The following is a 24299-nucleotide window of genomic DNA, read 5'->3' as shown; positions in this document are numbered from 1 at the left end:
GTTCAACTGAGGAAGTAATTGAAACAGGAGGCTTGAAAGAGTGTCCCAGCATCCTTATACTCACTAGAAAGAAGTCAAATGTACAGTCTGTGGCAGCTTTTATGGGATTTAATTATAAAGTAAGCAGATATAAGCGAACCGTGCTTCCCTAAAAGGAAGAGGAAAACACCATGAAATTTTGCAAGCAAAGCAAATAAAATACAGGCATCCAAGTGGTGTTGGGGTTAAAGTGTAGATGGCTGTGAGCCAGGGTAGCTGGAGGGAGGTCCATAGACTCGAGGTGGGTAGGGTGCAAAACTGAATTTGAAAGGAGAGAAAGAGGAAGCATCTGGTGGTTCTGGACCTCCAAGGAAAGGAATCATATCCAGGCTGGCCCAGCTTGTTGGGAGCATTGCTCTGAAATCAGATTGCTCAGGAGGTGACTTGGTGGGGGGAGAAGATGGAGGAGCGGCTATTTCTTGGCTTGGGCTGTGGAAAAGCACACAGTAGAGTCAGTCAGTCCCCCAAAAGAGAACTCATGTCCCTGGCTGAACCCTCCTAACCTCCCATTTTTGCCTTTGCACCGTTGTGCTTTCCCATAAGCAGCTCACAGATTTTTCATTCTGATTTCCCCACATAAGGTACTTCAAAACTTCCTTGCTCCTTTTTCATTCCACTGAACACGGTCCTTTTTCTTCTTATGACATCCCCTTTGGTGTCAATGACACACGCTGAATTTTGACTTTGCTATGGGATTGACTTGACAAGGTAACTGCAAGTCTGTCAGATATTCTTGTTGATTTCTGCATTGGCTGGCTTGCGTGAATGGAATGCAAGATGATACTAACTGATGGGTAATTGCCTCTGGCGAAGCAGCTGACATGAAAAGAGATTAAGTTTGGGGAAAATCTTGTATGTAATTGGAACAGCTGCTATTAGAGATGCTGGCTTGGCTCATAGCTGATCATGTGATCAGTTTAAATGAAAAGTTGTTTAGCCACTTAAGGGCTAGACATTTGTGGAGATCTAAATAATCTAGGATCTATAAAACAGACCTTAGTTCATTACTCAGTGACTGCAACTTGCTTTACTGTTTTATCTTTTCAGTAGACTCATTTCTGGATTAGATACTCCTCCTCTTGCCTTCCACATTAGGTGGCTTGGTTTTCAAAATTACTTTAAATGAGATTTCCCTTCTCTCGTCCAAAAGTGATGGCTATCATAGATGCTAACCAATAGCTAAAACAAAACAAAACCCAACAATACTCATCTTCAACCTAAAAAGTGAAGCAAGCTATTAACCTATTGAAACATATTTGTAGAAGGGCTCCATCCCTCACACCTAATATATTAGTTCGCATATAAATCGTAGTCTTTGCCAGAAAAAGCAAAGAGCAATTCTTCAGAACAGGATTTGGACAATGATCACTCTTGCATAATATAATTTAATGTAGCTGCAAGTAAATCCGTTATGGAGAGCTGCATCTAAAACATATGTTAGGCATTGGTTATATTTTGATTTACTTCCTTTGGTATATACCATTAGATTCCCAAGTGTTAAGTGTGACAAATATTGGAGCACATAGGCAAATAAAACAGTTTTCTGTAGCACTTTGTGTGTGGGGGTTGTTTATTGTTGTGGTTAATTTTTCACACCCAGTTCAAGTTTCCACGCTGGAGAACCATGCATTCTTGAGTTTGGCAGAGAGCAAAGCTCTCTTTTCCAAACTCAGAAATGCACGGTTCTCCAAAGTGGAAACAGACTGTGGAAAAAAATAACCAGAACAGTATATTTCTCTTACATACAATGAGGTTATTTCCAGGTCAGCTCTGCCACCCTAGAGAAAAATTTACATGGCTCTTTATTGGATAACAATCAGAAGAAGTAATCTGAAGATCTGAAACTAGCTAAATCCCCTACAAAGGTTGCAACCCATTTCATAAAGGCAGAAGCATGCCAGTCATTAAAGTTGGACTGCTGGCTGGTATGGGATATCAGCAATTAGCTCATTTTGATATGAGACCACTGGGTGAGGTCATCTGTCAATCCAGGGTCCAATATCATCAGTACTGATGATTTATTCATCTCAACCCAGGCTGCGCAGGTGAAGCGGTCAGTGTGCTGACCCAGCATCTGGAGGCTGTTTGGGCCTAGATGGGGAAGAACAGACTTGGGCTCAATCCTGACAAGACCGAGTGGCTGTTTAGGGGCCTCTAGGTCTGAGATGTTCCCACCTGAGGTCCTGGATGGGGTTGCACTTCCCCATTTCAGACTAGTGTGCAATTTGGGGTCCTCCTGGACTCGCAGCAGCGGCTCAAAGGGCAAGTGGCAGCTATGGCTAGGAGGGTGTTTGCACAGCTTCATCTTGTGCACCGGCTGTGCTCTTTCCTCACCAGGGAGGCCCTTTAGATGGTCACTTGTGCTCTAGTCACTTCACAATTGGTTTGTTGCAATGTGCTGTACGTGGGGCACATCTGAAGACCATCCAGAAGCTACAGCCGATTCAAAAAGCAGCAGTGCGGACAGTAATGGGCAGTTCTCTCACATGTCATTGCTGCTTCATGAGCTATACTGGTTTCTGGTCGGCTTCTGGTGCTGTTTTTTACTTAGTGTATAAAGCCCTTCATGGCATACAGCTTGGTTATCTGAAGGAGCGCCTGCCTCCCATTGTTTCTGCAGGTTTGGTATAATTGGGCAGAGTGGTTACGCTCCCAGTTCAGTGCCATCATCTTGTAGGATCAAGGAAGCATGTATTCTCCGCGTGGTGCTTGCCCTCTGGAACAGTACCCAGGGCCACAACTAGCGGGGGGGCAAGCGGGGCATGTGCCCTGGGCACCGTGCTGGGGGGGCGCCAAAGTGGGGGTGGAATCCATGTTTGCCCCGGGTGACACAGACCCTGGTTGCGGCCCTGACAGTATCTGCCCCCCACCTTGGAGATACACACGATTCTCACCCTTCAAAATGTTCCGTAAGTCTCCAAAGACCTGACTCTGTTCCCAGGCTTAGAATTAGAGTGTGTGTTGACTCCCTTGTATATATTTTTTTTTATGTTATCCACGTGATTTTGTGTGGGTGGTCATGTTCCTTTTCTTTTCATTATGTATTCTTTTAAACATTGCAAGACACCTGGCATCTTTTTGGAATTGGAAACCCCCAAAACCAAATAAATAAATAAATATTCTGCTTGCCTGCCATAAGGTGATGATGGCCCCCGCAGACCATGAAAGGCAGCTGGGTGTTGTACATAAGCCTCAGCCCCATTGAGATTAGTCCCTGTGGGAGGGTAGAAGGAACAGGAAGGCTGTGGAAGTGCAGGGGGGGGCTGTTGTTCCAGAGGCACCTCTTCTGTCAGGGTGGAGTCGCAGGGGCCTTTCTTGCTCTCTACGTGAAAGGTGTGCAGGGCAGACAAGAAGAGAAGACAAAGTTATAAATAGGAATATGCATGAGGGGAGCATACAGGTAGTCCTCTACTTACGACCATTCCTTTAGTGACTGTTCAGAGTTACAACGGTGCTGAAAAAAGTGACTTACAGTCAGTCCTCACACTTACAACCATCGCAGCCTCCCCACGATCATGTGATCAAAATTCAGGCACTTGTCAACTGGCATGTATTTATGACGGTTGCAGCATCCCAGGGTCACATAATCACCATTTGCGACCTTCCCAGCTGGCTTCTGACAAGCAAAGTCAATGGGGGAAGCCAGATTTGCTTAATGATCATGTGATTCGCTTAACAACTGCAGCAAAAAAGGTTGTAAAATCGGGTGGGGTCACTTAATGTCCACATTGCTTAGTGACCGAACTTCCAGTCCCTATTGTGGTTGTAAGTCGAGGACTACCTGTATTTGTCAGAGAAGTAGGGCTCTTTATGAAACAGGTGAAACAGGGAGGGGGAATGACACTCTGGGACTGTACACATAATTAAGAAAAAATCCAAATAACAATTTGTCCAGCCTATTGTTTGAAATCAAGTGGGGAGATTCCATTAACTGATCTTTGGAGTTAGTTCTGATTTGAGCTGGCTATAAGCCTTGTAAACAACCAAATAAAGCTAGTCTGTGAGTTTCACAAGTAAGGGTCTTCTAGGAAGCTTATTTCATTTGATATTAATAGGACTGCATTCAAGGAAAAAGGAAGGGACAACTGCACGTGAAAGAGAAGAAAATGCGTTTGGGAAGAATTGTGAGATTATAGAGAGGTAACCAGGAAAGCAAGCAAGAAGGGATTAACGAATGTCGGTATAAGATGAGTGATGGATACCTAGGAAGGAGATGGAGATGTAGGCATGTGGTCAACTACCTAGAATCATGGTTATGAGTGATCCAGGAGCATCTGCAAGTGGGCGAGGGGGATCGGAGGGATGAAAGCATAATCATGGCATCACAATGCAAGCTCCACCCATTTTCTACATGCATTGCAACATTGCAGACATGCCCAAAGGGGTAAGGTTTGTCATTCTGACAAATGTAGAGAGATCCTAAGGATGCCACTGGAATGATCTCATTTAATGTTAACTGATCATAGAAGTTCAGCAGGTCAGCCTTGGCTAGTACCGGATGAGGAATCACATAAGAATTACATGCAATGCACATTAAAAAAATGGTGGAGCTGTCATTGCATCACCACAACTGCCATCTTGACTTTGGCATTTGGACTATACTCCACAGACACCCCTCCATGGAGGGACTGAAACTAGAAAGAAGGGATTTAGGAAATTAAAGACAGAATAAGATAGCTAAGCTGTTCTCACCACTTTCACCGAGGTTTGCTTCACATTCATTGGTCTTCATCTTCCTTTTGATTCGGGCCTCACGCTCCCTATATTTTGCAAGGACCATAATAAGATCTGATAAAGCAGCAGTAAGGGCTCAAACAGCTTTCAGGATCATGTGATTGCAGACTATTGGCCTAGCAGGGCCTACCCCACCTGCTTTCTGGACTCTTAGCATTTTGTTTCTGGGAATTTTGCTGGATAGCCAGCTTGTTGGAATCAAATCTATGATGCCAGAAAATGTGAAGGCAACAACCTAGGCAGCCATCCATGGAGGGATTACCATGCCCTTCAGCCTCAGCCATCCCGAAGGACAGCCTTTGCAGCAGGAAACATCAGGAGAGCTATATCAATGTTGTGGTTTTGCTTCCCTCCTTTCTCCATCCTGCTCACCTTTTGCTGTTCATGCCATTTTCTCGGAAGCCCTTGGCAAAAGGATTGCTTTCTATCTTCATCTGAGTGATCTGAAGGGGTAGGGAGGAGAGAGAGAAATAGCAAATGTATACTTTGGAATCAAAAGGATATAATTCATTATACATATTTATAGTAATACATCCCTGGCCTTCTATATTCCGCTCTAATTTTTCGCCCCAGTTCTGGGTTATTTCTGAAATAAGCGTAAATTTATATTGAAGTTACATACAGTCTGTTTGGATAGCAGGATTTTAGGTTTTGTTTCTGTGTGCAAAACTCATACAAGTATGTATCATGCTGGGAAAATCTGCCATCAAAGACCTATCTAAAGTTTTCAGAAGTAAAGATTCAGTTTAAAAACAAAGGCGCGTCTGACGCATGCCATGGTCTTCTCAATTGCCACATATGCCTGTGAAAGTTGGACATTAAAAAAAGAAGGTTGAAGAAGAATTGATGCATTCGAACTGTGGTGTTGGCAAAGATTATTGAAAATACCATGGACTGCCAGAAGAACAAACAAATCAGTTTTAGAAGAAATACAACCAGAATGTTCCCTAGAGGCAAAGATAACTAGGCTTAGACTCTCATACTTTGGGCACATTGTCAGGAAAGACCGATCACTTGAAAAGGACATCATGTTTGGTAAAGTTGAGGGCCAGCGGAAAAGAGGAAGACCTTCAATGCGATGGATTGATACAATTACCACAACAATGGATGCAAACATTGGAACAGCATATGGCGCAAGACCAAACAGCATTTCGTTCCGTTATACATAGGGTTGCCATGAGTCATAAACGACTCGACGGCAACTAACAACAACAACAATGTGCACCTCTAGGCCAATTATGGCATAAAGAAGGAGAAGGTGATTTTGGGAGGTGTTCTAGCTAAGCTGAACATGGGAGGGACAAGAAAGAATAATGCATGTTTAGAATACCGGCCTGTACAAACTATAATGTTGACATTGGTCTTTGTCCACAGTAGATTTAGGTACCAATTAGTGGTCTGGGGGTGGATTTCCTAGGTAGAAATATAGATGAAGCTGTAGTATCTTTTTCCAGTCTTCTAACAAAGGTCTTGATCATCTTCCTAGCCTTTGACAACATTTGTTCTGGCTCTAGGTAGCTGTAGCCAACTATGTCACAAAGGAAGGGCATTCTTCAGATGGAAATAAAACAAATGTTCTCTTTAAAATACAGAGATGGCTTATCTGCACTCTTCCTTTTGAGCACTTCACTTTCCAACTTCATGTTAATGGTTGATACTGAGGTAAATGGTCACGTTACAGAGACATTTTCTGCATTTCTCTTTGGGTAAATATCAGTTTCTGAAGTAGGTTTGCATATAAAGATGAGACTGGTTACTTCTGGGCATCCCCCCACCCCCCGAGTTAGCTCTAGCAACCAATTTTCAGCACCACTTGGGGATTTATCTTTCTGTTAAAATCCTTCTGTAACAGGAGTTTCATAATCCAGGAGTTCCCATAATTCCTAGCCAGAATGGCCATTGGCTGGGAACTCCTGGAGGTATAGTTCAACACAGTGTTTCCCAATGGGCAACCTTAAGATGTGTGGACTTCAACTCCCAGAATTCCCCAGTCAGCCTGGGAAACGCTGGCTCAATATCTGTGGGGGACACCAGTGGAGACTTTCTATCAGATTCCATTCGAAGTATCATCAGAGACCATGTTCCTAATTCAGGTAGCCCAACTAGACCAACTAAACTGAACAAAATAAGCCTTATAAACTCTTTGTAGCGTGAACGACTACCATGGTGTTGAGGGCTGAAACTGATGGAGTTTTTAATCCAACAAAAATGACAGGTTGTGAAAAGCTGGGGTGCGGGTGGGATTTGAGCTTATATTTTGCTGAAGACATGTTTATACCGAAAAATACATTGTTGTAAATAATATTGCCAGAGTGTTATATCTGAGATTGTTAAGTAGGCCAAAACAAAACATTTGAAGGCAGGAAAGCATGAAGGCACATTTAAGGTTACAAGACTGCCAAGTGAAAAAGTTATTTGGATTAGATAAGGATATCAAAGGACAAAAGAATAGGAAGATATGCAGAAAGAGAGTATTAAGGAACACTAGGACATGAATTTATAGAAAATATAAATAACAAAAGCTACAGGACTGTGGGAATGAGGGGTGGAGGGACATGGGTAAACATGAGGGAAGAACAGGTGAAATTAAGAATGGTGCAATGGTGGGATGGGGAAATAAAAATATGTAGAGGGGCAAAATGGATTTCTGAGAAGAAACAAGATTTTTGCTAACTGCTGTATCTTCTGAAAGTCCAATGGTATATTTGTCAATGCATTTTTCTGGCTGGAAGTATTCCTAGGGATTCTGGACAGCTAACTCCAGAAGGAATCTGCTGGCAGCTTTTCTGACTAACACATTTTATTAAAGGGCATGAGCTACAACCGATTTTTTTTGCTACCATAGACTAAAAACCATAGACTAACATGGCTCTCCTGCTACAACGGACAACCAGCTCTAATCCTTAGAATTTTTTTGATGTCCAGTTTATGATTTGTAAGTGAGAAATGTCCTTCTAGTAATGGTGGAAGGAGACAATGAGGGACCAGCAGCTGTCTGGGTGTGCTACAGACTCTACAAATGAGAATGAGTCTATAAAAAACACTTTTTAAAAACTCTGCTCTTGTTCTTACCTGTGGGTTCTGGTAGGCCGTGACAGTCAGAAACTGAGTCTCAGGAAAGGTGAATGAAGCACAGCCACCCCCTGCTCCGCGGCGCCCTCCAGCTCCCACCACATGTACTCGGGGCTGATAACGATGCATGGAGTGCACGATCAGCTAAGAAAAAGAGAAGAACCCAAAGTGGGTAATATTTTACCTGTCCATCTTATTTTTTCTCCGTTTTCCAAACTTTTAGCTCTATGCAAAACCAAAGTGTACATGCATGCTGTCATTCTGGGCAAAGCACAAACGGTGATCCTAATTGCATGATTCATTATCCTGAAAAATGACTTCATTTGGTATTTAAAAGGAAGATTAAGAATCTAGTTACGACAGCCTGCAGAAAAATAAGCCCAAGTCATTTCAGTAGAGGGATCTTAGCGAGCTAGGTTGTTTCTTGCCTTCCCTCATGAATGAAGTGAATATTTTTTTATAATAATCCAACACATGTCAATAACAAGCTAAGTTTAAATAATGTATGGTTGCTGTCGAATTTATTTTCTTTGAATTTCAGAATGTGGTATTCCCTTGGGGCAATTTTTGCTTTGTTTCTGGCACAGGGTTCACAAAATCCTGGAGCTGGCTGTCTTCTTTCTATAACCCAGTGTTTCTCAACCTTGGCAACTTTAAGATGCGTGGACTTCAACTCCCAAAATTTCCCAGCCAGTATGGCTGACTGGGGAATTCTGGGAGTTGAAGTCCACCCATTTTAAAGTTGCCAAGGTTGAGAAACACTGCTATAACCACCACCACCACCCCATTGTTAGCAGCCTAAAAGATCCTCTCATATATCTCCCAATATCATCCCTTCTATCAATCATTTTACTTGGGGCTCCAAGGGTGACAATTATTGTCTCCTGGCTGTGTACCCCCCTCTCCCCCATCTGTCTTTTCCCCAACCCCAGGTCCCAATCATACATGTCCATGAGGATCCAGAGTATTGTTGGTGAGCTTGAGCCGATGAAAGGATACAGGTTGGCGCATCCAGTGGGCACCTGATGCAGGTGAGTCAGGATGGATGTAAACCCGGTCTGGGGGTGGCAATTCTGCCTTGCCACTGGCTTCCCACTGTTTGCCATGCCACTTGTAGCGGGAGCCTCCTACGGGGACGACATCCACCAGCAGTAGGTACTTAGCTTCAGGATCCAGTCCTGTTACTGAAACTTTTAGCTGTGGAAACATCCGCCTGGAAGGTGATTAAAACATGGATCAGAAAATTAAAATTGTGGAGGAATGGCCTGTGACACAGAAGAAGAAAATATGATTATCCTCAACCAAGCCAAGTTGTATTAGTTGGCTCCATTTATTTAAAAAAAAAAAAAAGCTGACTGTCCCTCATTTAGCCCTTGAAATGTCAACTCTGGCTTGCTCGAAGTAAAGGAAGAATGTTAAGGTCCTGTGCATGGCATATGTCTGTCGACTATGCCTTGGCAAGTTGAAAGTATGCAAAACACCATCATTCAATTCCTAGGGCAGTAGAGACTCCTGCTGTCTTTTCTTACTTCTCCCATCTTATATAGGTTTCATATAAGCAAAGCTGGCTGGAAAATTCTGGGAGTTGAAGCCCACACATGAAGCTTGCCAAAGTTGAGAAACACTGGACGACAGTGTCAATCTATTGGGGAGATGCTTTGATTTTAGGACAGAAAAAAAGTCAACTGAAGCCCTGATTGACATGTTCCAAGACTGATCCCTGCCACTGCAGTGGGGGAGAGAGATGATGGTCCGGAATCTCACCTGCCGGCTTTGGTGATGATCATCTCGGTGCCAATGCCACTGAACCGCTTCCAGAGCTCACTGTTCTCCAGGCTCATCCGTACTCCAGGGGGTAGCCGTGCAGTGGCTGGGGGCCCCGATGGGAGTGCCTGAGAGGGCCCGTAAGGGAGGCCAGGGGTTGGGGGCAGGAGGCGCCCAGCGGGTTCCAAGCCTGGGAAGAAGCCATCCAGTTTGGGAGCAGCTTCCAGCTCTGATGGCAGGGAAGACGAGAAAAGAGATCTAAGAGGGGGGTTAATGGAGTCGAGGGGCATCGGCTGAGCTGTGTGGCGTAAGGGGAAGGAGGGGGTTGCAGGCATCACTGAGGGGCATCATCAAGGAATTTGTCACCCTCCTGCTGGTTTCCGCCTGTTTTCTTCTTTCCCCCCCTCTCCACCCCTTCCCTGACCAGTTGGTCTTGGGTGCTAAATATCCAGCTGATGGGGGTGGTGGGTAGGAGCCAACAATTTATGTGAACTCTGTATCTTTCAGCTCCCCTTCTGCTCTCCCAGCCCTGACCTCCCACTGGCCTGTCTAAACCACAAGCTGCTTCCTTCCCCTTCCTCTGGGGACTATCCTAATTCTGGTGGGTCCCTAGCGGGCTTCCCTTGCTTTTTTTTCCCCCTTAATGTAGGTCCCACTTTTCCCACAGATATAATGGCCTAACCTTCTACTTCTCATTGCCTTATTCCAGCTCACCAATTCTGGTATTTGCATCCTGGAATCAAGGATTATCTTAAACATCCTGGGCACTATCCCCTCTCCTGAAGAGCCCAAAAGCATTGCTATTTTTACTTCAGTTTCTTATACCAGAAAAAAGATTCTTCATGCCAGATTTCTGCTTCTTAACCATCTCTAATTCTTTTGTTCAGGGTTCTTAACTCCCATCTTCTTCCTTAAATGTTTGTCACAGTTCTACCATATCGGTCTCAAGAGGCACACCCAGACATGGTTTTTCTTCCATCCCGCTTCCTTTCACACAACAGCCTTGTGAGGTAGATAGGCTGAATAACGGCGGCTGGCTCTGGATCAGGCCACCATTGAGCTTAATGGCTAAATGAAGATGTGCTTGAGCCCAGTCCTCAATGAAAATAGCCAGCATTTTTGACTCCCTTCCATTCATGCCTTTACCATGGCCCAGTTTTTCCTTTTTTCTCCCCCCACCACTATGCCACATCACATCCCGATTTCTCACCTGTGTATCTGAAGGCTTCATACTGGGGTGCCTGACTCTGGGGATAGGCAGCTCCAGGCGGGGGTGGTGGTCGCAGAGGATAGGAGCCCCCATACTGGGGGAACATCTCTGGTGGGTGGTACATGAGGTATGGACAGAAGCGTGGAGGCCAGGACTGGCTTCTTTGGGAAGGGAGTGGGGACCTTGTGGATGGGAACAGGTGAGGCTGGAAGCCAGGGCTTCTGCCTTGGGGGGTGGGGGGTAGAGGAGAAGGCCTCGAGGCTGGAAGGTTGGTTTGGGGAGCAAAGTTGGAGGTGATTTGGGGAGAGAAGCAAGGAGGAGAGGGAGGGAGGGGAGACCGTAGGGTAAGAGCGTTTGGAGGGGCTGGGAGCCAGGTCTCCTTGGCTTGGTCTCTTGAAGCAAGTCTGGGATGTGTCCACCTCCAAATCCTCTCTCTCCCTGAAGCGCCCCTGGCTGGGGCTTGCATTTATGATTCCGCCAAGGCTCTTTGAAGTGAGACCCCAAATGGCACATTCACACCTCGGGAGGGGAGGGGTTTGGGGCTGATGGCAGGGGAGCTGCAGGAAAGAAGTAGTAGGGACATGTAGTCTCAGTCTTAGGATGTCCCATCCTTACACACCTTCCAGCTATTTCTCTCAGGACCCCTCTACTTCCCAAGGTCTGTCTTCTCCTTCTGCCTGCCCTGCTAGTTCAGCTCTGTGCCCTCCTATGAGAAGTTGCTCCTAGCCTTGGCTGCCCACCCCAATCTCTGCCTAGCCCTCATTCGGAACTAGAGCTGCCCAGCCAGGTCTAAGGCTTCTCCCACTTAGGCCCAGCTTCCCAACTCCATCTCAGACTTCATTAAGAGTGGTGGCTGAATCCCCTTCGGTGCCCACCCCTTGAATCCTCCTAATTGCCTAATTAACACCCTGACTCCAAAGTTTCCTGATTGATCCTGACCTATGGGATCCTTGGTTTACAAGTGAGTGAAGGGGGGGAGTTGCCAGAGTCATTTATCATCCAGATGTTTTCACAGCTGGGTAGGACAGCTGCAAAAGACTGCCAGATCCTGGGAGAGGAAAGTGAGATCTTCTCAGCTATAGCTATGGTGACAGAACCCAGAGTGTACTACAGTTACTTGAAGGTTCATCGAATGACAGTTTTAGAAAAAGTAGTTCTAGCGGGTCACGAGAATTGCTTTCAAGGGTATTATTTTGAAGAGACCACAAAGCTTTATTCCAGTCTTCTGCAGCCCCCTGTGTTCAAAGTATGTTGAGAATTAACTTCCAGAATCCACATCCAGATTAAAGTAGGCTGTCTTAAACTTCTTTGCTGCAGGAAAACAACAGGATCTTCTAGTACCTTAAGACTAAGACATTTATTACAATATATGTGTGTGTGTTTCTGGGTATATATAGAGGAGGAAGGGAGATAACTGAAGGAGAGATCAGAGACGGATGAAATGTAAGAGGTGAATAGTTGAAATATGCTATCGTTTGGTTTTTTTGTTTTTGCATTATGGCCCTCCTGCCTGCCAGCTCTAATGAGAAGAAAAAAAATACCATTGAACATGTGTAAAGCTAGTGCGCTAAGAATAGTTTAGGTTGCAGTCATAATCCTATTAACATTTATATAGAAGCAAGGCCCACTGGACTTGATAAGGCTTACTTCAGAGTAGGGAAAGATGAGATCACAGCAGTGTTTTTCAACCTTGGCAAGTTTAAGATGTATAGACTTCAACTCCCAGAATTCCCCAGCCAGCAAGGCTGGCTGGGGAATTCTGGGAGTTGAAGTCCACACATCTTAAACTTGCCAAGGTTGAAAAAAACTGCCTTAGAGGAATTGTAACTGACAGTAAGCGATGCTCTTCTGGTTCTGTTCAAAAGTGGGCTATTCTTCAGTATTAGCCTGGCCTTCTTTATCTAGTGTTTTTCTCTCACTTTGTTTAGGTGGGTATTGCAGTTTAAGAACTATCTGATTTAAATCCCTTAGCCATTTGTTTCTAAGTCTGAACGGTTATGATTGTACTCTAAGTCTTAGCAATAAGCAATGGATTTTGCAACGTGTTCTGGATGGAAGCATGCAAGAAGCATTCAAGTGGGTTTCATATCTCCTCTGTAATATCCAAGAGGTGAACTTGCATGGACAAGTTGGGAATTAATGCTAGAATGAAAGCTATCGATACCACAGGAAACCTTGCCAGGGCATTCTTCCACCAATCCAGTAATAAGTGGAAAAGGAGGTTTGGAGAGTGAAGGAGATATTTTAAATCAGTCCTGAAGACATTTCTGTGCTGTACAGCATAATCACCAGGGTCAAGCTCCCTTGAAGGAGCTTGAAGGAGGGTTTACAGCCATTTGTTAGTCTTAAAAGTGCCACAAAACTCTCCCTTTTCTCAGTCAAGAGGACCATGATGCTTAACATTTCAAACTGGTATCTAGATAAAGTACTTCTTTATTTCTCTGTATTTTCATCCAGCTATTCCTTCAAATGTCTTAGGGCAACAAGTGTGGATGTTTTCCTCTACGTAATACTCCTCTATACAATAACTTGAGATATAATAACTGGTCTAAGGGCTCCAGTCACTGCCATGCTGTGGACTGTGTGTATGTATATATTTGCCTTTCTCTTGTCATATACTCATCATATGTTATATATATACTGCCATGCTGCTGACTTGTTGGTGTTTGATCCTGTTCCTGATTTCTGGCAGTAGATTGAAAATTTGTTGCATTGGCTATGATTTTTAGATTCTTGTGGGGGGTGGGGGCAGGGATATATGCTTTGGAGGTATTATAAATAACATTGAAATACTAATTGCCCTTTTCTAGAGATCAACCCCAGCTGAATTTCTAAGCTGTTTAGTGCCGATTTCTAATGAACTTATTTTTTACTCATGTTTCCAATAACTGAATGTCAAAGAGTCATTCAAGAGTCAATTTTTTAATGGATGAAAACAGGCATGGTGGTCACCACCCCAACTTACATTAGAGAGATATAAGAAAACTGATTTTCTTGGTTCCTGTAGGAAGGAAGTACAATCTAGAGCCATTAACTAGAATTTCTAGGTTCTAAGGGAAGTAGGAATTGAAAATGCTTTCCTGCCATCTTTGCATAATAGGTAGGTGCAGGTGACTTTTGTAACAGAAGCAAAATTTAATAAGAGGTGACTGTAGGAATTAAGTGGCACATGGCAGACAAAATTAATCTTACCCATTTAATAATTTTTTTCCTTCCTCTGACTTTAAGAAGAGTTGGTTGCTATGCAACTGAATGAACATTGCATTCTCTCAAAAAATGTGGGTTAAGTAAAAATAGTGTGCCCCACCTCTCTGCAGAACACAAGGCAATACAGCAGAATGGCAGTAGCTACCTATGATGTCTTGGTGTAGGGTTTGAGTGCCCTCTTATGTTGTATTAAGGAAGTGCAGGGAACTTAGACTCGGGTTTGGAGCCGACGTATCCACCCAATCCTTTACATATTTGCAAGCATCAGAATTGGGACTAGAAATTAAAGGCATGGCAGAATAGGGTGCAGAACTCTTTCCCCACAAATTTGAAACTTAGGTAAAATGTGGAGGATGTCTTGCATTTGCAGAAGTGTCCCTGGTGTCCTTGGGAACTACAGCTCGCAAATGTCCCAGCCAGCATGATCAACACATTTGGATGGGCAAGCCTGGTTTTACAATGTTTACAAAGTTAATATATAGCTGAGGTAAATATAATGGAAGAAAGTTAAAGGGCTTGTCTTCGTTCAGTTCCTATGGTGGACTTGTCCCTGAGTTTCCTTCTTTTAGCTGGAAATCATTTCAGAGATGGGTAAGATGACCACACAGAAAATAAGTTTGTGTCCAGAATTAGCTCTGTGATTTAGAGTTAAATCAGGATTTAATAACTGCTGATGGAAAGACTATGACCAAATATTGGACAAATAAAACTATGATCCTCAGTCATTGGTGTTGGTATGTGTGGGTTATTGCCACAGTGGAGAATCTACTGTAATCTGAAGAGGAGTATGAAAGAATCAGGACAGACAAAAGGATGAATGTGTTTACACAACACATAATTAAACTTTGGAATTTGCTACCATGAGATGTGGTATTGGCAACCAGCTTGGCTGGCTTCAAAAAAGTGTTGGATCAATTAATAGAAATCATGGGGATCAGTGGCTATTAGCCTTGATGGCAGCGTGGCCGCCTCTGAAGACGATCTGTCGGGAGTCTGGTGGGTTTCCTTGTGCAGTTGGCTGCCCACTGTGAGAACAAACTGCTGGACTACACGGTCCAGAAGTCTGATCCAGCAGGACACTGCTTATGCTTTTATGAGATGGCCTTGAAGAAGGAATGTGTTAGGTAAACACCAGCTTAGCCCTGAAAGAGAGGAAGGGGTGAGAAAAAAACTCAAGATTGTTCTGCCTTGATTCTCTTTGGTATACGAGGGGGAAGACAGAATCTCTGTCAGGCTTTCAAGATTCTGTTATGATACCCTTAGCAGTAAAGGAGAACTCTAGATGTTCTCCTGGTGTTTGTTTCTGGACCTGGTTTACCTTGAAGAGCTGACACTAAACTATTATTTAGCTACAATACAGCCAAGCTTAAATGCCATACTTTTTAAAATCAGCTGGCGTGATTTTATTTTCTATATAAATCAAGGAAGTTTCAGCTGGTTCCTCGTGATGACTATTTACACACTTGGAGAAAAGATGAAGAAAGTTTTTGAGGGAAATGGTTCTTGTTGATATGTTGTAGACTATTTCTTTGTTTCCATTTAACAGCAAAGTTAAAGACCTGCATATGGATACCATTTAAGAGTTTCTTTATACTCTTGGTGACATTGTATCTGGATTTAAATCTAGATTTAGTATGTAAAATGTTAAGTTTTAATCAACTCTATTCAATAAAAAAAGTAGGAGCCATTTGCTCAGGGCAGTTGCAGCCACTAAGGATTTATGTTGTCTCTTCAGTGAAAGAACATAGGTTGTGAGCAAAGGCATCTGGTAGAAGTCACAGTGATGTCATGTATGATGACATCATGATGCATGTAACATCACTTGTGTCAGCCCTGCAAGATAGACCAGACTAGAAAACCAAAGTAATGAATACTCTTTTTTTAAATCTGTTCAGTCGTGTCCGGTTCTTGGAGACTGCCTGGACAAGTCCCTGCAGTTTTCTTGGCAAGGTTTTTCAGAAGTAGTTTGCCACTGCCTCCTTCCTAGGGCTGAGAGAAAGTGACTGGCCCAAGGTCACCCAGCAGGCCTTGTGCCTAAGTTGGAACTAGAACTCACCGTCTCCTGGTTTCTAGCCTGATGCCTTAACTACTACACCAAGCTGGCTCTAATGAATACTAAAACTATTTTTATTATCGGGTTATAGTAACAGAGTCTTGCAATTCTGAATGTGCCTCCCCACTCCCTGCCTTTTAATCCTAAAAAGAACTAGGGAGGGTCAAGTCTGAGACGCTTTCTCAAATTACCTTTCTGTTTTGGACTCAGATTTCTCTTATCTGACCATTGTCTTGGCTGTAGCTCTTCCTTAAGGTTATTCTCACAGCCCACTACAACTTGCCATCAAGACCTTTTTCACCCACTCTCATTGGTCATTTCCTTACACTCAGGTGGAACAGGTGAGAAATGGGCAGTGACCAGCAGAGTGGACTTTGGATCTTGTCCAAACCCTTAAAAGGGGGAATTTATATTCCCACATTCCTCTTAAGTAGTTGCAGGAGACTTATCCTTATTAATTCAGAGTTAGCAAAACCCTATTTATTTGCATCTGATTCAGATAGCCATGATTTTCTGGATTGCTATGAAATCAAGTGCATGGTAGAATAACTTACTCTTCATGTGGAGAGCGTGCATCCTTTTTTTGAATGTACCTGTCTCTCATCCCCTTCAAAATTATTCATCCTCTTCAAAATTATCTGTTGCTGTTTTATACGTGTGTGTTTCTTTCTCTGGATTAGGACAGGATTTGCATCTATCCTAAATCAAAGTTAGTTATATCCTGAAGGATGAATAGAGCCACTGTTGAGAACATAATTAAGGAGAACTTCCACATTCTATGTCAGTTTACTGTCGATGACAATATGTTCAGAACAGATAAAGTATGATATTGTGCCCACCACTGTTGAGAGAGAGAATATTGGGCTATATAGATCTAACAAAATAGTTCTACACTGAGAAATATTTTAACAGTTCTTTTTGTTGTGTGATGTGATAATGTAATTGTAAGAAGTGGTCCAGCAGGATTTACAAACTACAAATGTGGGTTAATCCTTAACTAGAGCAATGTTATTCTTGGCCAGCAGAGGGAGAGGTTGAGAAATACAGTTTGGATGAAAGCTGTGAGTGACTGAAGTAGGTCATCAGGCCTTTTTGCAGCTTCTGCTGCCTGTGACTGAAACAGATCCTTTTGCTGAGCAACCATGCAAGGGATAGAAAGCTGCCTACTTAACTCCCCCTTCCCAATTTCTCTCCCCCATTCCTCCACCTGTATTTTATAGCTGTTTAATGTTCTGAGGTTGGAAGCGCTGCATCCTTTGAAGGCACACTGGAGGTTTGATTGGTGTTAATGTTGGGATGAAAGCTACCTAGTACTGATAAAATTCTAGAGAATGCATAGAGAAACCTGGGTATGCTGAGTTCGGTTCCAGGGAAATTTGGTAGGAGTGTGGAGTGAGGGCAATGTCCCTTGTGGGTGAAGAACCGCAGCCACAAGCCCGTGTGGTGAATCTGCTCTCCCTCCAGATATTTTTGGCCTTCAACTTCCGTTCTTCCTCACCGTTAGCCATGCTGTGCAGGACTAAAAGGAAACGTGTTCCAACCGCAGAGGGACTGTCTGGGAGAACACCCTTTAAAATATGTGAGAGCTTCCCACAGAGCATGGAAATAAACTCACTCTCGTTATTCAAACCTGCACTCAGCAATTAGCAGCAAAGAGTCAAGGATAAGGCTTGGATAAGTAAGTTGATTTAATGCAGATGCCAAAGCAGCTCTAAAAACAATGATCAGCTATTGCAGAATCTAGGAATAAAGCCATATTTAGACCAGGGTTTAAATTGTATATGCCCTTTTTTCCTGCCCGTAGTTGGTTTCTCAGCCTTGGTTATGGAAGGGATGTGCAATATGTTTTGATAATGGTCCAACCTTGTTTTGGATTCTTTGCTCCCAGCTGAGCCACCTTCAGTCCTCTCCAAAGGGACCCTGAACAAGTTTAATCCATCATCTTCTTTCTTTAGCAATTGCTTCCCACTTTCAGAGAACTACTAACTTCATTAGAGCTTCTGAGCTGTATTAGAATCTCCTTCACCATCCCACAATTGGGAAACAGACCCTGGTAAACGTGGAAATCTGCCTTCTAATATTCTGGGGGAAGGGTGGCTCTGTGGCGGGCTGTGGCTCAGTCTGTCCCTGAGCCGATTATTCCCTTTCACTAGGAATTGTGAACATATTGCACGATATATCAACGTATGGCTTATGAGATAGCTGTTACAAATCCTGTTTGGTACACTTGTTTTGCTGCTGGTTTTGTGTCACTGATTGCAGAACACCTCGAGTGTTTTAGAAAGATTGGGTAGAAATAAAACAAACCAACCAAGTCCAAGCCTTTGCTTTAATTAGCTAGGCTGGGAGCAGGCAGAAGACTTTATATTGTCTCCCTTGCTCCAATCTACCAACTATCCTGCTATAGAAAGAAGAAAAAAAAAAAGAAAACCTCCATCACTTCAATACTTTTATTTATATAATACATACACACACAAGTACTGTACACGCCTAACTTTCCCCTTGCCCCTTGCATTGTACATTTCCCCTCCTTATTTCTCTTAATACAGGCTCCCTCTGGACAACAGAGCCAGCCGTAGTCCTCCCCCAACCCCCCAGTCCCTGCTTGCACACTGTCCCTGGCCTAACGCTGTCCTGGGGCTGCCACCTTTTGCCACAGGAAGGTAACATGTCTGAGCTGTGGGTATGTGTCTCTTGGCAGAAGCACCACCTCCTCCTTCACAACTCAGGTGCCCTGGAGATGACTGGGATGGCAATCCAATGGTTGAGAAGGTAGAGGCAGGTTTTGCGGAAATTTGACATTTCTTATGCTCCACCCCTACATACAGTTGTCCAAAGATGATGGTTGGCTTTCAATCCCAGCCGTTGTCCTTAATCATGTGGTTCAGTTCAATTATGTATTTGCCCTCTTTGTATTTCTGGCTTGTCTCAAAGGCCTGTTCCTATAGAACAAGAGAAAGGAACAATATTGGTGGAAGCCATGTATTAGTGGTGTTTTAGGGAGGGAGGAGGGGGAAGGGTACGAAGCAGGAGACTCACATATTTCCATCCAAGCGTGGTTTTGCAATTTTCACAGTATATATCAGCTACAGCATGCAAGCCTGTCAGCAGAACGCGTTCTTCTGCTGGGCCACATCCAACATTCACTCTGTATGGGGTCAAAGGAAAGCACAGTGTCACTCGGTTTTGACAGGGTCCATCAGTCCTGATCCAGAACCCCTCACTTGTTTTCCTGGTATGAGTTCTATTTTGCCTTGAAATCACTGACAGGCCTTAAATGGATGTTCTTTGGGGCAGGAGCTTGGCACATTGCTGCCGTAGCAATGGTTCTATTCCCCATCTAAACAATGCTTGACAAAACCCAGGGTGTTTGGTCTTCAGCTGGGGAAAAGGGTGTGATTTCACCCTTCCCCGGTTCTGCTAGGCTGGTTTGGAAGCACAACAGGACAAGAACAAGTCCAACCCTTTCTTACAAACTGGAGGTGAGGATGGAGATTATTCCAGCACTTGGACGGTGTCTGGCTTCAGAGGCACTCAGTGGGCTTCAGAAGCACAACCCAATGAGGGATGTCAGCCCAGAAACCCACATGTGGAAAGGAGGGCCAGGGCTCCTCCATTTTGCACCACGTTTTGGGGTGTTCCAAGGCCTTTTGAAGTGCAGTGCCATAGAGACTGGCTGGAGCTGGGGGAGAAGGAAGCCAAAAGTTGGGTCTAACCTTATGGTGAATGTCAGTTGTGCAATACGCAGTCACAAACAAGAGCCTGCGTATTAGGGGGGGGTCTGGTTAACCTCCAGCTTTTGGTTCTGCTATCAAAATAGCAAAAACTTGTGGATCCCTACTCATTCCTGCAACTCCACTCTGGCTGCAGAATTCACTCATCCCCATGAGATTGCCGAGAAGCTACACTCCCAGATTTGGAGAGAGTTTCAGTTTGGAACAATGTGCTAATCAGTGCTAGTACTAAAGCATTTTAGGTCTGCTTCAAAGGTCTCTCGTTCCTTTGAATTCTATCTCAACATCCCACACTCCTGCTGGGTTGACTGTTTTGGAAAAGGAGAATAGCCTATTAGGTTATCTTTTACTGAAATCTAATTCCCTCCTTCTCTCACTCTACTATCTTAATGGCTTAATTGTTTACGTTTTCCTCTATTTCTGCTACTTTGATCCATGGAAAATGAGAGAGGATCTCTTCTGCCGGCCCTTCAGGCTACAGATGTCCCAAATGAACAGTGCCCTGTGAAGGACTTCAGTGTGAAGACCAAGTTAGATCTTTCAGGCACTGTGATTTTTCTCAATGGAGGACTCTTCAGTAGATGCAAGTACTGACTAAATACTAAATGCAGAGTTACTACCTCAATGAGCATCCAGCCACAGAGTTAGGATACAGCAGGAACCTGCTGCCCTTCTGATAGTTAGCTAGAACTCCCACCTTGGCTGTCCTGGCCCCAGGTGATGCCATTTGTGGTCCAATATAAGTAAAGGTCCTATGGTAGGGAAAACCTGAATGCAGTACAGGCAGTCCTCACTTAATGACCACAATAGGGACCAGAAAACTGGTTGTTAAGTGGTGCAGTCATTACGTGAGTCACCACATGACTGGACCAATTTTACGACCATTTTTACAATGGCCATTAAGCAAATCACGGGTTGTTAAGTGAATCCAGCTTCCCCAATGGATGATTTTTGCTGGAAACTGGCAAAAAAGGTCGCAAATTGCAATTAACGTGACCACAGGATGCTGCAACTGGTTGTAAATGTGAGCGGCTGCTAAGTGCCTGAATTTGCGGTCACGTGCGACTTTTGCGATGGTCATAAGTGTGAGTACAGGTCGTAAAGCACTTTTTCCAAGGCCATCGTAACTTCAGACCCTCGTTAAACTAATGGTTGTTAAGTGAGGACTACCCATATACATGGGGTTTTTTTTCTTCCAGAACATGTTCCTCTTTTGTGATACTCACACAGAGTTGAATAGATAGGCCCGTCCTTGGCTTCCTTGAAAAGACTATAACAGAAAGGAGAAAAGGAGACAAGGCACAGATTAAAAACAAAACACCTTTCTGTCAGTTAGCTGTATTAAACAAATACATCAAACCAACCTTGAATATTTCGTGTGCTTTATTTCTTCTCCTGCCACTCTGCCTCTGCCCCCCACCCCCCAATGATCTCAACCTTGGGAGTCAGGAGCAATCTTCAGCCTGTCTCAGCAGCTTATCTTCTGTAGACTTTGGTTCTCCACTAGCTGCTTATCTTCCCCTCCCCTTTGGCTAATGGCAAGCAGCCAGGGTAATAGCTCTCTTCTCCATTTCCTTGTTTATTCTCTGGTTTTCTTTCAGACCCATGAAATTGAATTTAATGATTAATCAGCCACAGCTGAGGCCTGTTGTCCTTGCAGCTCTGGAGAACCAGGGTGGAACTAGGCAGGCCTCTTTGAAAGACCCCCGGCTGCCCCTCCAATTTCTCCTCATCTCTTCCCTTCATCTTCTACTCCCAAATAACTTCCCAGCCTTCACTGCTCAGAAATGCTGTACCATCTGAATGGTAGTTCTGGATATGGCCATGAGGTTGCAATTGGCTGCTGCTTGGAGGCCTCCCCTTCCTTGTCTAGCTTTCAACCGCATTATTCCCCGAGGAGAAAAGTCCAGGTCGATACTGTGGTTTGCTTGTGGGGCGCCGATTTCGCCAATAAACCATGCCTGCCAGAGGTTGCACTTGGATTGCTTAATCTATACTCCCCAGGCCTCTGAATGCAACTTGCAACATTAATATTACTATGTTAGGGTAAAAATATTTAAGAATATTTGGCACTGATTCTGAAATGACCTACTTACTTGGTACAGGATTGATAAACTCTAAAGCTGTGTTTCTCAACCTTGACAACTTTGTGTGGACTTCAACTTGAAGTTTGCACATTTTAAAGTTGCCAAGGTTGAGAAACACTGCTCTAAAGGAACACAGAAAACGCACAGCAATAATCTTATGGTGGGGTATGAGTTAAGGCTGTCCTTTCTTTGTTGTCCTTCTGTACTTCACTGTCCTTCAGTAATAAACTGTCTTCTATTTTTTATTTTTAAAAAATGAGCTAATCAAGGCACAGCAGCCCCTTTCCCCCGGATGCTGCGAGCTGCTCTAGAGGAGCGTACCAGAGGTATCTCATTCCCTTTTTGTACCTTGGAGATGAGGTCATCGTGGTTGGCCAGGTGGGCTCGACAATGCACGCAGCTGTAGCGTCGGTGACAGTTGTCCAGATAGGCTTGAAAAGTTTTGGGTTTGGACAGCCTCACCATCGTGGTGGGAGTCGCACCAGGGGAGTTGTGGAGAACCAGATAGCCCCTAGAGGAGATGCTGGGTGGGGTGGGGGAGATTCCCTGAAAGAGAGGAAGAGGCGAGAGGCGGGTCATCGACGTGCAGAGAACCTGCCGGAAGTGGCAGCTTACAGACCCAGAGTCAGAATGCCAAGTTTTTGTTTCTCGGCTCTGGGAACTGGCCAAGTTCTGTGTAATCAGTCTGGTATCTAAACAAAAACAATACCACGTGCTTTCCCTCCCTAGGCAGCTTCTTGGAGACTCAGCCTGTAATTAACCCCAGGATGTAGGTCACAGCTGATCATCCTGTGATGAAAGAAAACAACCTTAGAATAGCACCCAAGCACCCCAACTTCCCTGGCCACCCTTCCAATTAATTTCAGGTTAGGTCTTCTTCCTGATACCTCTCCGATCACAAATGCCACTTGCTGCAAACTCTAGACTTCTCTTACGAAACCAAGCATTTAGCTTCCCATTTTCTTTATTCTACCACCAAGCTTTTGGACATAACTGTCAAATAATATAGCCACCCCACAACCCCAAATCAATGGCCAGCTTTCACTTTGGCCACATGTATCTATGTTCAGAGGGAGCTGCCATCCGCCTCGGCTGAGATGGGGTGGGGGGAAGGTCAATACAGGAAGCAGAAAAGTCTAGAAAGAATATTTGGTGGTGACAGACATAAATAGCTTGTCAGAGAATAGCAGGCAGTATTGAGAGTTGAGAAATGATGAAGGGGTCTTATGCTAAGTCAGGCGGGAGGCAGAAGGAATCTAGACGACTTGTGTAACATGATGCACAGAGGGAGCAAGGGTGGACTTAAGAGAAAGGCAATGAAGGGTTTGAAGAATTGTGTGGGACTAATGGTGGCCTCTTAAGTGCAGCCAAACCAGGGGCGGTGGGGGGATAGAATAAGGCAGAACTTGGGGCAGACAGCCCTCGGTGCCAGCTGACTGCAGAAGAATGGGACAGACACAAAGCAGCCTGGAGGATGAGGGGAGAAGAGGGTGGAGCAGAGCGATGGTGATTGCTGGAAAATACAGTGGGCTAAACCAATCAGCTGGAGAGGTGTTTGAGGGGAGGCAGGCAAGAGGAGAGTCTCTGCAGAGAAGGATGGAGGCTTGGCTTGCAAAGGGGGTGGGTGGGGAGCTTGTCTGGAACATAATGTGGAGGAGGGAAAAGGTGGTTCCTTGGAAGGGAAGCGAACCAGCCAGTTGGGCAGGCGAGGGAATGCTGAGCTGGGAAAACTGTTGGCTGAGACTCCATAGATCTACCAGGAAGCTGGATTTTTGTTTTGGCTTATTTAGAGATGAAGGTCTAGCATCTGGGAGAACTTAAAGATCCATCTGAATTTCCCCTTTTCCTCCTAAAGCAAGCTTTAAAGCAAGCTTTGGATATGATATCCACCCTATGGGCAAACAGGCAGCCTCTGTTTTTCCATGTGGAGCAGTGGCAGAGAGGTTTTTTTCCTCTTCTTAAATTTCCCCCTAATTTCTCTAAGAAGCTATAATGAACGCAGAAACTATTTGTAGGATAGTGGAAGAGAGGAACAACAGGGGATGAACATGTGGCTAGTTAGACAGAAGAAATAAAGGAGGAAGTGAAATGAAGATAACAAAGAAGAAAGTGGTTTTTTAAAGGCACAGTTCCTTTTTAAAAAAAATATTTAATGCCATCTCATTATTCACTCCCAATCTATATGCCTTATAAAAATGCCATCAAACTCCCAAGTAATTGTAACATAAATGTTGTTCTCCTTAATAAATGGCAGATTATTTGCTGGTATCAGTGGCAACAGAAGCATACTAGCCATAACTAATAGGGAGACATCGTGTTTACCAACAATATATCAATTGCTTTTCCACTAGATATGGACAAGAAATAGCTCTATGTTTTATTTTTATTTATTCATCAAA

At 44.1% G+C, this 24299-nt stretch overlaps 2 protein-coding genes across 2 annotated transcripts; both read right to left on the bottom strand.

Annotated features, from left to right (window-relative positions):
- Window positions 1-110: 110 nt before the first annotated feature.
- TBX6 (T-box transcription factor 6) lies at window positions 111-10943 on the bottom strand. Its single transcript, XM_063303058.1, has 8 exons — window positions 10820-10943; window positions 9610-9838; window positions 8791-9058; window positions 7846-7989; window positions 5146-5216; window positions 4732-4799; window positions 3169-3361; window positions 111-468 (listed from the first exon to the last, which is right to left on the bottom strand). The coding sequence occupies exons 1-8, from the start codon at window positions 10941-10943 to the stop codon at window positions 225-227; spliced, it is 1341 nt and encodes a 446-aa protein (XP_063159128.1). The 3' UTR covers window positions 111-224.
- Window positions 10944-18515: 7572 nt separating this feature from the next.
- On the bottom strand, window positions 18516-22469 carry YPEL3 (yippee like 3). Its single transcript, XM_063301302.1, has 4 exons — window positions 22249-22469; window positions 21040-21083; window positions 19119-19227; window positions 18516-19021 (listed from the first exon to the last, which is right to left on the bottom strand). The coding sequence occupies exons 1-4, from the start codon at window positions 22363-22365 to the stop codon at window positions 18932-18934; spliced, it is 360 nt and encodes a 119-aa protein (XP_063157372.1). The 5' UTR covers window positions 22366-22469; the 3' UTR covers window positions 18516-18931.
- Window positions 22470-24299: the final 1830 nt, after the last annotated feature.

Source organism: Candoia aspera, chromosome 4, assembly GCF_035149785.1.
Source record: "Candoia aspera isolate rCanAsp1 chromosome 4, rCanAsp1.hap2, whole genome shotgun sequence".
NCBI lineage: Eukaryota > Metazoa > Chordata > Lepidosauria > Squamata > Boidae > Candoia > Candoia aspera.
This window is presented reverse-complemented; position numbering and strand designations above follow the sequence as displayed.

What these genes read in the sequence shown, in the direction of transcription:
- TBX6 (XM_063303058.1), bottom strand. Translation starts at nt 10,943, where the DNA reads ATGTACCACCCACCAGAGATGTTCCCCCAGTATGGGGGCTCCTATCCT. An exon ending in TGAAGCCTTCAGATACACAG is followed by an intron (nt 9,839 to 10,819) that starts GTGAGAAATCGG and finishes CCCTGCCATCAG; the next exon opens with AGCTGGAAGCTGCTCCCAAA. An exon ending in CGGCCTACCAGAACCCACAG is followed by an intron (nt 5,217 to 7,845) that starts GTAAGAACAAGA and finishes CTACCCCTTCAG; the next exon opens with ATCACTCAGATGAAGATAGA.
- YPEL3 (XM_063301302.1), bottom strand. Translation starts at nt 22,365, where the DNA reads ATGGTGAGGCTGTCCAAACCCAAAACTTTTCAAGCCTATCTGGACAAC. An exon ending in GCCTATCTATTCAACTCTGT is followed by an intron (nt 19,228 to 21,039) that starts GTGAGTATCACA and finishes GACCCCATACAG; the next exon opens with AGTGAATGTTGGATGTGGCC. An exon ending in CCACGCTTGGATGGAAATAT is followed by an intron (nt 19,022 to 19,118) that starts GTGAGTCTCCTG and finishes CTTGTTCTATAG; the next exon opens with GAACAGGCCTTTGAGACAAG.